At 39.4% G+C, this 12,230-nt stretch overlaps 1 protein-coding gene across 12 annotated transcripts in view; it reads right to left on the bottom strand.

Annotated features, from left to right (window-relative positions):
- Positions 1-8,353, bottom strand: part of SUPT20H (SPT20 homolog, SAGA complex component) — a 33,242-nt gene extending 24,889 nt beyond the window's left edge. For 7 of the 12 annotated variants that reach the window (XR_010612433.1, XM_065678362.1, XM_065678366.1 and 4 more), the window contains exons 1-6: positions 8,028-8,268; positions 6,634-6,730; positions 5,402-5,437; positions 4,250-4,308; positions 4,074-4,140; positions 156-285 (exon numbers count right to left, since the gene is read on the bottom strand). Coding sequence is in view for 11 of the 12 variants with exons in the window: in XM_065678362.1 (XP_065534434.1) it covers positions 156-285; positions 4,074-4,140; positions 4,250-4,308; positions 5,402-5,437; positions 6,634-6,636 (295 nt within the window). In the remaining variant the exon portion in view is untranslated. The other 5 variants (XM_065678365.1, XM_065678367.1, XM_065678373.1 and 2 more) reach the window with 2 other exon arrangements.
- Positions 8,354-12,230: the final 3,877 nt, after the last annotated feature.

The raw sequence follows: 12,230 nt of genomic DNA, 5'->3' as shown, positions 1-12,230 counted from the left end.
TTATGTATATTTTTAGTCCAACTACTGCTGTTTTTTGGTTAAGCTGTTCTGGGGATTACACTACAAGTAAAACACTTACATGCAAGCAATAACAGATTCTAAGTATTTATAGAGCATACTGAGTATTTTTAAAAACTGAAGAGCAAAAATATTACCTGAACCATTTTTTCCCCTGAGCATAAGTGAATAACCCTCATTTCCCGGATAGAGGTTCACTACCAGGCATGACAACGTCTCCTGCATAACCAGCTTCTCAAGTAAATTCACATTTCGCCTCAGCTTCTGCTTTAGAAGTAAACATTGCTCATGAACATAATACTGTTAAGTAATCAGTAGAAATAAAAACAATTGCTAGAATATGAGTATTATTTAAATTAATGATGAAGTATATATCTAAACAACCCCAGTTAAATTTAATTGGACTGTATTCAGCAGAGTATACGCATTGTGTATTATTATACATAGACTTTTAAAAACCTATCCATTTAAATTACCCCCCTTGAATTATAAATCCAGAGACACAGTTAACAAAAGTAACCCTATGTTATAATGTTGTCAATCTACAGTGCACTATCATTTCCATGAGCATCATTTATACATTTACACACTGTTTTATAATAGCAACACAATATTTAGTACTTTCAAATACTCCTAACAGAAGGAGATATTTCTTTCTAGCATTAAAATAATGAACTACAGCATTTGGAAGCTTTCTCAATTGACTTGCCTTGTCTGTATTTGCTGAAATCTGACCCAGCAGCTGCAGACTATTTCTTTATTTAACTGTACGAACCACCTTTTCCAGGTAAACAGAGGTTTTTCCTAATTAATTATTATGTTTCAAAGACCCCATATACATCCTACTAATTTAAACATTTGTAATTTAAACCAATGAATTCTAAAACTCAGAGTTTTATAATTTCTGGTTGGAGGCTAGATTTCATAGCTGAATACAAAGTCTAGGTGGAGCCATTCACTGCAAATTAAACCTAGTGTGCTACTAAGACTGCCCAACTACTCACTTCACATACATTCAACCAAGTAGAACTGGGCTGTTTCTTTTTGATCAGATTTATCTTTCCAGGGATACTGAGAAGATAGCATGCAGAATCATTACTTATAAGGGAACAAACTAAGAAAAACATAGTGAAAAGAAAACCCCGAATCCCACAGCAATATAATCCAACACATCATTTTAACAGATACGCAGAGGAAAAAAAGGAAGAAAATCTTTTCCATCTCCTGCTATGCAGTTTTAGAACCACTGCCCCAAGTTAACTCTTCCCCATACACCATAAATGACAGTGACTATATCTTACTGGCTTTTACAGTTTAGAAGTGACAGACACTAACACAAAGAAAAGGATGAAGTAGCACATAAATCCTGGAGAACTAATGGGAAAAGAACTGGAGGAGGAGCGATGGGGGAAAACACATCATGGCAACAACCGAGACTGCTCAGGAAAGCAAATTCTTCATATAGGACTCTATGCAGATGCAACCTGTTTTGCAAAACCTTCTTCAGTTAAAATTCCTGTTAACCACCCCCCAATCCACCCCAAACCAGAAGACTGCACATGCCCTGCTTCAATTTTCAGACACATCACTGAGTAGGTGATGTAACTATTGGGTTTTTATTGAGACACAGTATGAAGCAGCCTCAGGTACAGTAAAAGCCATCTGAGAACAAAGGCAATACTCAACTACTCTGACATCTTTTCTCTTAATTAAAAGATGACAATATCTAAATTATTATGAAAAGTTTTTGTATTTTTTCCCCAATGTTGGACAGATTAATACATTCATATTTAGTTATGCAATGGCATTAGGAAGAAAAGAATATGAGAATTCTGGAAGAGTTGATTTAAAAAAGGATGATCAGGTTACACAGGAGAAGAACAAACTAATTTTGGACTTAAAAATAAAATAGCAAGCTATCTGTTACTTCTCCATCTTTGGCTACAAGTAAAATGCTAATTTTACCTACTCCTTCAATGGTACACTGGTGTTAAAATTATGATTTTATCATGACGGCTTTTGTTGTCCCTCACTGTAGCACCTTCAATTGATTTTCTCACTTTATGACTGAAGAGTTGGTCAAAAACCTTTAAATAAACAGATCACCTTCACTAAAAATAATTTAAAAAAATCTCTTGTAGCTATTTACTACATCTCTGTGGATTAGAAATCTAAAACAAGTACCGTGAGTTCTTCCCTTGACTTTGGGCACTTTTCATTAACCCCAGCACCATTTTATGAATGCATAGAAGATGCACCTTGGAAGGTACAATTCTGTCACAACTTCAACAGAACTATTTGGAAATTAAATTAATGAACAATGCAAAACATTGTAAGAACAAAGCACTGTTCTTTCAGGAAGCAGAAACAGCAAAGCAGAGTTTTGCATATATTGACTGAAAAATAAAACTCAACTCTAAGCATAATTTTTTGGTTACAAAATACAAGGAGTAACCTGAAGCCTAAAGATGTTTGTGACCTAGCTGGACCAAAATTGCGCCCTGAGAGAAGACTGAAACTCATAAGCAAGTATACTATGCTATTGGTTGCCATGCCAATACAGGCTAGTATTAATGCATCTCAAAGACACGGGCCACAAAGTCTCTGTAGCGGAGGCAAGAAAACTTTTCAGTTTTGTAAGTAACACCTAAGGTAAGTTTTTGCGGATCAAGCTTTGGGAATACTGTGATCTGAACAAAGTCAACTTTGTTTCACCCTGATGAGGTTAGCTTTGCTTTAAAGTGCATTCTTACAGTCAATTGTTTCCTCACCTTACACATGCAAATTTGCTGTATTTTCTTCAAGAACAGAAAGGTGCATGCAATATAATGCTTTATAGAATATCCCAAATACATTCAACTCTGCATATCATACATCACCATTATAGATTAATCAAGGACAAAAAGAAACACTACCAAAACTAACAAGAAAGCCCGCAGTGTTATCTGGCTCAGCTACCTGTGTACCTTATCTGCTACTTTGATGTAAAAATGCCTTATTTTTGCACATGGAACCCAGCATTCTGAAACTTTCATTACTGAGATGTTTTTCAACTCAGTATGTATTTCAACTGAGAACAGGTGACTGAGCAGTGATCTCTCTGTTTTTTGTTTTGGTTTTTTTTTTTGTTTGGTTGGTTGGTTTTTGGTGTTTTTATTTTTGTAGCTGAGCTCTTCAGATTTACCTTCCTGACATATATACTTCCAGCCAAAAGACCAACTCTATTTCCACATTCATGTTTAACAGTGCTTCCAAAATCACTGGTTTGATTTTTATGTCTTTCAATTTTTAGGTACAGGAATGCTGCACACTAGAGTCCAAATGAAACAAATTACTCTAGATAATCAGTCCCCCTCTTGTAGTGTGCATGTGCACAAGCAGAAGAGCCGCTTGGGAAGTAATGAAGCTGGGCAGACTGGACTAATAGATGATGAATAATTAATTAGTACTTTGTGAGTTACTGTGGAAAATCTGATTTTTCCCTATGAACACCAAGAATAGTCATGATAAGCAATTGATTCTGAAACACTGATACTGACAACACCACACAAGGCATTGACTCCGGCCCTGAACTTAACCACAACTGAGTTTAGCGACACAGAATTAAACCAGAACAAACAGGTCACTCAAGCCAGTGCAGGTCTTACTATTCATATTGTATCACCCATTCTGGATTAGATCTTCCTCCATTCTAGACCATTCTTTTGAAATTCTCTCTTTTCATATAGAGACAAGCATTTCAAGAGCATAATTTCTACAATCCTCTGCCAGCATTCACCTTTATCAACTTTAAAAGCAGATTTAGGGTTACCAGGTAGTCATCGGGCCATCCAACACCTTGCTTTCATTTAAAACTTAACAAAGATGATATTAAATTACACAGTTTAGTCCACAAAAGTCATAATAATTGTTCCTCTTGTAGTCTTAGCTTTAGGTAACTACTACAGTAACCAGAGTTTATTCTTTCTTTAACAAAGGAATTAAGGGAAATAAAGTATTTTCTAACCTTGTCTGTTTAGACAGCAATAAAAAGCTCCTTAGCAATTTCCACTTACCTTTATCTCAGGCTCTTTTTCACATTCTTCTATATATAAATCATAGAGCTTTTGAAATACAGATTTTCTGAAATAAAAAGTAAACAAATTCTGAAATAAAAAACAACCTCAAAATGTAACCAAAATTAAGCCAAAGAAATGCTATTTAAAAAACTAAATAATGAAACTCTTACTACCTTCCACTAGATAAATACTTTCTTTTGGGAGGTCTCTGACGGGCACTTTCAATGATATACTAGAAGAAAAAATAAAAAAAACAAACCACATATTATAATGAAATTATTAGTAGGTACAATGCAAATATAGATCAGACAGCATTCTACATATACAGAAGGTAATTACCTGATATGGTACACAACTATTTCAAATGAATACTAAACATGATCTGATATGTTATAGTCATCAAAAAGGACACAGCTCAGTTTAGCTGTGAAACACAACAGTTCATGGCTACAGCATGAGCTGCACAAAAAGTCTTCATTCTACATTCATGGTTTGTAATTACAGTAGTAAACAACACTACCGTAGTTAATGCGGTAGCATACTGAAGTTAACATGCTAAGATACAATCAAAATTTATGCGTACTAGCTCAACATTTCCAAATCAAGTACTCCTCAACAAAACCAACTTTGAGAAGTTTAATTTTCCCCTTCTCTCTTGCACTTATGCTAGTTTTCCCTATAGAGTCACGTATTATAAATATAACCCATGTACATTAAATATTCAAATTAAAAAAGAGAGATATCCTACATCAAATGCAGATTACATTCTAACAAAGTTTTTCCAAACCTCTATTGTTTGTCTGAAATATTCTAACAGCATAGTTCAGAATTTCAGTGAAGAGAGGTTCTCCCACAGAAACATGTACTTCCCATAACAGGATTCAAGATAAACATTATATCAGATGTCAGCATGAAAGAACATGAATGTGAAGGCACTTGCCTCTTTATTCTAAATAGGCTACACTTAAAAACACAAACAGGATTTTGCTATATGTTTCTGCCAGCTGTCTCTGTACAGCTCTGCATATTTCACAGACCACAGATTTGCTTGCACAAAAGGATAAAACTGAAGTCATGCTTAGGCTATCGTCATTGTACCAGATGATGTTCTCTGTACAACAGGTAAGAAACAAATACATGACACAGCAATTTTAGTGAGAATTTTGCAAAACCAGTGTTATATGTATCAGTGATTATTTATACACAACATATTTACTTAACATGCTCCTCCATCGCTTTTCTGAAGAAATATAAAAACGCAATAGTTATTTTTAACTGCGAAACTAATATATTATGTGCAAACAAGTAACTGAGCTATCCCTTACCTCTGCACGATCCAATGCCAGTTCTAAAGCTTGTTGCTGCAATAATTACAAAGGGTTTTCTTAGAAATTGTATTAACTGTTTGAACATCCTTATACATAAAAAACACCACAAAACCTCTATTACTACTGATATTGATTTATAGTTAAGAAGATGGGATCAATCATTCTTTGCCATACACTAAACTTAGCAGCTGAAACCTCATGTAACTGCATCAACAGTAATTAATTCCATTACCAAGTGTCTACATTTGCAGGCTTCTGGCTAAATTATGAAGTCATGAAGAACAATGAAGGGCTTGATTAAACTCCAGGTAAGTCAAGAGAAGCAATGCATCCACTTCAGTGGCAGGTGGATAAAGTCCTTAAGAACATATTTGCTACAAGCACTAATAACAGTAAAAAATCCTGTTACAGAAAAAAACCTTACACATTAAGCCCCACAGCCAGAACCTTTTAAATAAGCTACACTACTAAAAAAAAACAGAAGTGTTTTGGAAAATCCTCCACTCTTCAGTAAAGCTTAGAAACATTTCTAATAGGTACTTCTTCCACATATATTTGTGTTTCCTCAGTTTAACCCACCCGTATCAGTTGTTCATGAAAGTAGATACCTTTACTTGAACCTCAAGGAACAGAAGGCATTTGAGCCATTTCCAACACATAGCAGTAGCAGTTACTTCATACATTAGAACAGAACTCAGGGGAGGAAAAATACTACAATAACAACAAAGAAATACACAGGAAATAAACTCAGGCCTTCTACCATTCCCCTGTAGTGTCTCCAACACAAAATTTCTTACCTATTCTTAAAAAAAAAATAAACTAATAATTAAAGCACTTAACAACATGCTATTGCTCATTAGAACCTGCCACTACAGAACATTTAAACTTTGAAGTGTCTTGGTGTATATATGAAAATGTCAAACATTCATGCTTTCTATATAAGTCTAGACGATTTCAGACATCCAATTCACTGAATGCTTGATATTACGTGAATATGCATGGTAATATTATAACCCGTAAATAGAATAATTGCTATGTGGAGGTAGGATTTACACATACTCAACTGTCTAACATCAGTCCTAACGGAAAATATACCATTAACTCAGGAGTGACAAGCAAAAACTTTTTTTTTATTTTTTAGAAAATGCTGAACATTTACGGCTTTCTCCTCATCAGCCGGACAGCTAGCAGACTAGATCTGAAAATACATTTTCTGAATCACAACTTACCATTGTAGCTGAAGCCAGGTGATCAAATGGCAAAAACGTACTTAAGAAGTTTGGTACAACAGGCAAAGAACCGTATCTTATGGTCACACTTGGGGTACTGAAAAAAAAAAAAAAAAGGTAAAAATCAAGGAGATAATCAATCACTAAGATACTAAATAAGCATTGTATTTAAATACAACATTTGCAGTGGTTAATTGTACCTAAATCTCACTTGCATAGTATCTTTTCCTCCAAAAGGAGAAATAAAGAAGTTCCATTCAGTGCAGAGGCTCTGCTACTACCTTGCACAATCATTTTACATTAGTTGCATTAAACAGTAAAATAAGTATGCAAATGAAATTGTATAGCCAAACCCTCTTTTGCAGCAGTGGACATATACACCTCAAATATCACATCCGCAGATGCATACAATGATACAACATTTAACAAAAAGCAGCCACAATATTTAGCATGCTCTCTATTAAGTTTCTTACTTAGCTTGTATAGAGGTATTATTCCACAGACATCACCAACTCCACCACCAACTCCACTAGCGGTGCCTTCTAGCACTATTTTGAGATGTTAGTTTCATACTAACTCACAGTAGGCTGTCAATTATGAGCTGAATAAAATTTGCACAGCACTAGCACCTTCTTTAGACGTTCTTGCCCTCAGATACTATGTCCCTATGCCATTTCATTTTTAAGTTCAGTTAGATAGCTGCCTGATGAAAAAATAGCTCAAAGCCCAACCTTTAAATCCCGTTCTTCACATCGTTACCAATCAAGAGATGTGAAAATTCAAGTCTATCTTATTTTCACACTTGAACATTGCACTGCCCCACTATACTTGGACTTGTTCACTCAAGAAATCCCACTATGTATAATTTTAATTTGTAGAAATACTTCTGTTGCAGCCACATTCCACATCAGCCTTGATTTTGGCAAATGCCCTCCTAGATTTTAGATGACATATGTATACAACCTCAGACACCCCTAAGCCTTTCTCAGCTGTTTCAGCGTGGAATAAATTCCAATAGGTAGGAAAAAGGAAGGGGAAAGGGAAGGAGAGGAGAAGAAAAACCCACCACAGCGAGTAACTCAGAGCTCCCCACAAGGCGCAAACCGCTAGCTCCTAGCAGGCAGCGCGGTGGCGGGGGAAGGGAGCCTGCACACAATGGCCCGGGGGACGTCCATCCCAGCCATCCTCCAGGCCAGCTGCTTCCCGAGCCTCCCCTCCGCTCCCCATACAGCCCAGGCTGAAGCCAAGTCTTGAGAGCGGGAGAGTCTCTAGCACGGCTGCAGGCGAGGCGGAGATGCAGGTGCATGGGTGAGGGGCGGGCAGCCCGATCAACTCAGGCTCTGCTGTGGCCGCCCCGCCGAGCACCGCCAGGCCGACAGCCAGGCCAACCTCACCTCCGCTGCCCCTACGAGGTGGAGGGCCGCCGGACGGAGCCACGGACCGCAGCCGTCAGACGGGAAGGGCCGGACCGCATCAAGCCGCAAAGCCGCGCTGCAGTTGGGCCGAAGAGCGCAGGCCGGGCCCACAGCTCCCGCGGCAGGCCGGGCCGGGCCCAGCGCAGCGCCGCCCAGCCCACGAGGGCGCAGGCCGACACCGCCACCCGGCCGCCCCTGCCCGACCCGTGATGCCCAGCGCCGTTACCTGCCGGCCTCCCACGGGGCCCTGTGTCCCGCACAACAGCCCCCGCCACCCGCTCACCCGCCCCAGCCCGCACCCGCCCCACCGCTTCCGAGTCGCTCCCGGAAGGGGCGGGGACAGCCGCCATGGCGGCCGGGTGGTGTAGGTTGAGGGCAGGGAGGGAGTCACGGAGTAGCTGTGGAGACGCGTGTTGGGGAGGCCCGCTGGTGTCTGGGGCAGCCGTTGGGTGGTGAGGAGGGCCGGGGGATGCCTGGGGACCCTCGGAGGTTCTGTGTACGTCCGGTAAAAACCTGATGGATCAAGCTGGGCGCCTAATTTCAGCATGCGAAAAGCTATTTCGATGGTTTGTAAGGAGCCCGAGTTGCTCGTGAGCGCCACAGATGAACAGGGCCCCACTCTGGTCTAGGAGCAAGTACCAGTTCTTCCTGGATGCATCCATGCACCTGATAGATGCATGGTACCGCAGTTCTGCAACTGCTGTGCTCTATGCCATCTGCTGTGATTAACTATGAAAGTTAATCAGAACATAATTGTCATTATGAAGGCCAGTTTTGGTTACTTTTTTTTCTGTGAACTGAAGAACACTAGGAATATGAAAGTGCTAAATTGTTAGCTAGCCTGTGTTTTAAAAGGATGGTTGGTTGTGGGGTTTTTTAATTCGTTTTAGCTTAATCTGATGCTTAGAGCAGTGTTGTGGAGCACTGGCTCACCACCAGAGTGGAAATCTGCAGAACGTTCTTGTGTTTCTGAACTCTGTTACGCTTGACTTGTGTCATGGTTGAAACCCAGCCTGTAACTCAGAGCCACAAAGCCACTTGCTCACTCCTTCCCTTCCCTCCAGCCCTCCCCCCACCCCCCCCTTCCTAGGGGGATGGGGAGAAGAATTGAAAGACTGTAACTCCCACGGGCTGAGATAAGAACAGCCCAGTAACTAAGGTATAACACAAACCACTACTGCTGCCACCAATGATGATAAGGTAAGTAATAATAATAAGAGAATATAAAACTAAAAGGAGAAAGGAAAGAATAAACACAAGTGATGCACAATACAATTGCTCACCACCCACTGACCAATACCCAGCCTGACCCTGGCAGTGATCTGGGCCTTCCGGGTGACTCCCCCCAGTTTATATACTGGGCATTACATGCTGTGGTATGGAATACCCCTTTGGCTAGTTTGGGTCAGGTGTTTCTGCTTGCTTCTGGCTTCTCGTGGCCCTCCTCGCTGTCAGAGCATGAGAGACTGAAAAAACCTCGATCGGGGTAAGCATTAGATGTTATCAGCACTGTTCTCAGGCTAAAGTCAAAAACACAGCACTGCACCAGCTACTAAGGAGAAAAATGGCTGCTACTGCTGAACCCAGGACAACTTGAGATAAGCAGGCAATGTCTTTCTGCCCAGCAACATGACACAACTAGATGTCCTAGAATCACAGATGGTTTTGCATATTCTCTAAACATCCTGCCTCTTTATGTCATCTTTCTCACCTCATCAGAAACAATATGCATTCCTTATTGTATGCAGATGGAATAAATGAGAACATATGGCCAAATTTAACAGAGTGATAAAATGTATTGTAATTACTGTGTTTTGAACACTTGCCATGGTCTGTTATGGTCATTCTACCTTCTGCTTCACTTGGCGTATATTAGTTGTAAGCATTTTACTAAAAATCAGTCTTTTCACTGCAGATAGTTTGTCATCGGAGCTAACTAGCTAAAAATCACATATATGACAATAATACATCTAAGATCATTAAAGCTGGAGTTATAAAGCATCTGCATAAATCAAACCTATTTATTCTTCATAATTCTATTAAAAATATGCAGCAAGAAACACTTGGGAGATTCTGTCCATGTTCTTACCCTCCTGGAAAGATTGTAAGATTTATGATGATGGTGTTGGGATGGAAAAGATTGGTGATGGAGATACAAATGCAACACCTTTCTGGCTTTTGCTATGCTTGCTCAGAACAGGAGGCTTTACATTTGAGGTTTTTTTCTGAGTTCACTGATTAACTTTGGAGCAGCAGACATGCTTTCTTTGTCATTTAACCATTCGTAATCTTAGGTGAACATCCTCGCCACCCTCTTCCGTTCTGAGGAATCCCAAACATCAGGCTAAGATAATTTGAAATATGAACTCCTATACAGTCTTGAATGACCCCAGTGGGTTTCATGGTAAAGCCTGCCATCTCCAATCACTCATACTTTGGGAAATTGTAGACTTTCCTAAAGCAAGTCATATTTTCTTGATTTCAGTTAGCTTAACCCAGGTGTTCCAGCTAAGCTGGAGGTAAAGGATTGATCTGGGAACGTAGTGACTTTTCCAGTGAAAAAAAGCGGAAAATCAGAACTCATGGGTGGTATTCCATCTATACTGCCTTACAATTTTTTTCATCTGTTTTTCAATTTATTCATCTCATTTCTTAGTTGTGCAGCATATCATTTAAAAAGCCAGTTAAACCTCCTTGATTACCATTCCTCCTACACATGCAGAGCATTGTAAGGCAGATGCAGTCCAAGAAATTGTACTATGACTCATCTTGCAGTTTACTGACTAAATTTCACTAAAAGCTCTTGCTACCAAACAATGCTTTCTCCTTCAGAATAGGAAATGCCAACAATAAATAATTAAAGCCATTTCTCCTCATCCCGTTTGTGCTTTTGTATCGACAGAGCTTCCCTTAAGGTATGCCTCTTCCTCATCCCTTTCAGTTGTAGTATGGTGTGGCTCTTCTGCCTTGGGTATGCAAAGTTGGTTTTATTCTTTAATGCTGACAGAACAATACTGGACAATACTTCTTAATTCAGCATTGTTTCTTCACTGAGTTAAGCTTTGAAATCAGTTGATCTTACACTCATAGCCCCACAGAAGGAAGAGGGAATAGCTAATCTCCCTGCCTTGGGAGGATGAGCTACAAGAGAAGTATTTGCAATGCCTCTTGTTCCCTTGAGACTTGAGGGAAAATGAATCCATTCACTTGGAAAGGTATTTTCCTGCACATGCAACCTCAGATGCCTCTTGGGACAAGAATCAAAACTCTCTCAGTTTCTTACATTGCATTTCTTACCTACCCGTTATCCAGACTGGACAAAATCCTGAGCAACCTGGTCTGCTTACACAGCTGATCTTGCTGTGAGCAGGAGGTTGGACACTTCAGGTCCTGAATTATCTGATGAGCTAATGGCTTTTACATAAAAGCAGCTACTGGGAACCTGTTATGCCTCTTGATGTTCTGGTTTATAAACCAGAACCTATGAATTACAAAGAGCAGTGAGCTCAGTTGTCTGTAATAAGATCAGTCAAAGACTGACTCTGACACTGTGATAGCTATTGTTAGATTAATTTTTTCCTCAAATTTCTTAGGCAGGACTAACTTTTACTATCCCTGTGTTTCATTTTGCTGATTGTGTCAAACAATAAAGATACAAGACAGGACAGAGCAAGAGTTTTCCAATCCAAGTGTTGTGACGGCACTGTGGGATTTTTAGCTCTAAAAACTTGTGAGAAGTCAGTCTCATTGTTAATCTATCTGAATTGGATTATTTTTTATCAATAACAAACAGTTCATAATAGCTGGGTGTCTATAAACAGATTTGTATTATTGGTGCATTTGATGCATTCATGGGAACAGAGCGCCAGAGTTCTGTAGCCATAAGGGATACACTTGTACCAGTACAAAATTCAAAGCTGTTTTTCATTTTCCTGTGCTGTTTCATTCCATGTGCTGTTTTCCTGTTTTATTCAAAATGCAAGCATATGAATCTGAGTCAGGTTTATATGTTCAGGCTAAGATGATGATTCAGGTATGGTTCCTCTCATTTGAGTACAGATGAAAAAAGAAATGATGGCATGCTCCGAGTAGAAAGCTCTTTGTTCAAGCCAGACAGACTGTGGGCATGTGAGTGAAACCTGAGGCAAAGAGCCACGAACTCCTGAATTCTAACTCTGTTAT

Source organism: Lathamus discolor, chromosome 4 (genome assembly GCF_037157495.1).
Source record: "Lathamus discolor isolate bLatDis1 chromosome 4, bLatDis1.hap1, whole genome shotgun sequence".
Taxonomy (NCBI): Eukaryota; Metazoa; Chordata; class Aves; order Psittaciformes; family Psittacidae; genus Lathamus; species Lathamus discolor.
Note: the sequence above shows the minus strand (reverse complement) of the source record. Positions and strands in the feature narration are given on the sequence as shown.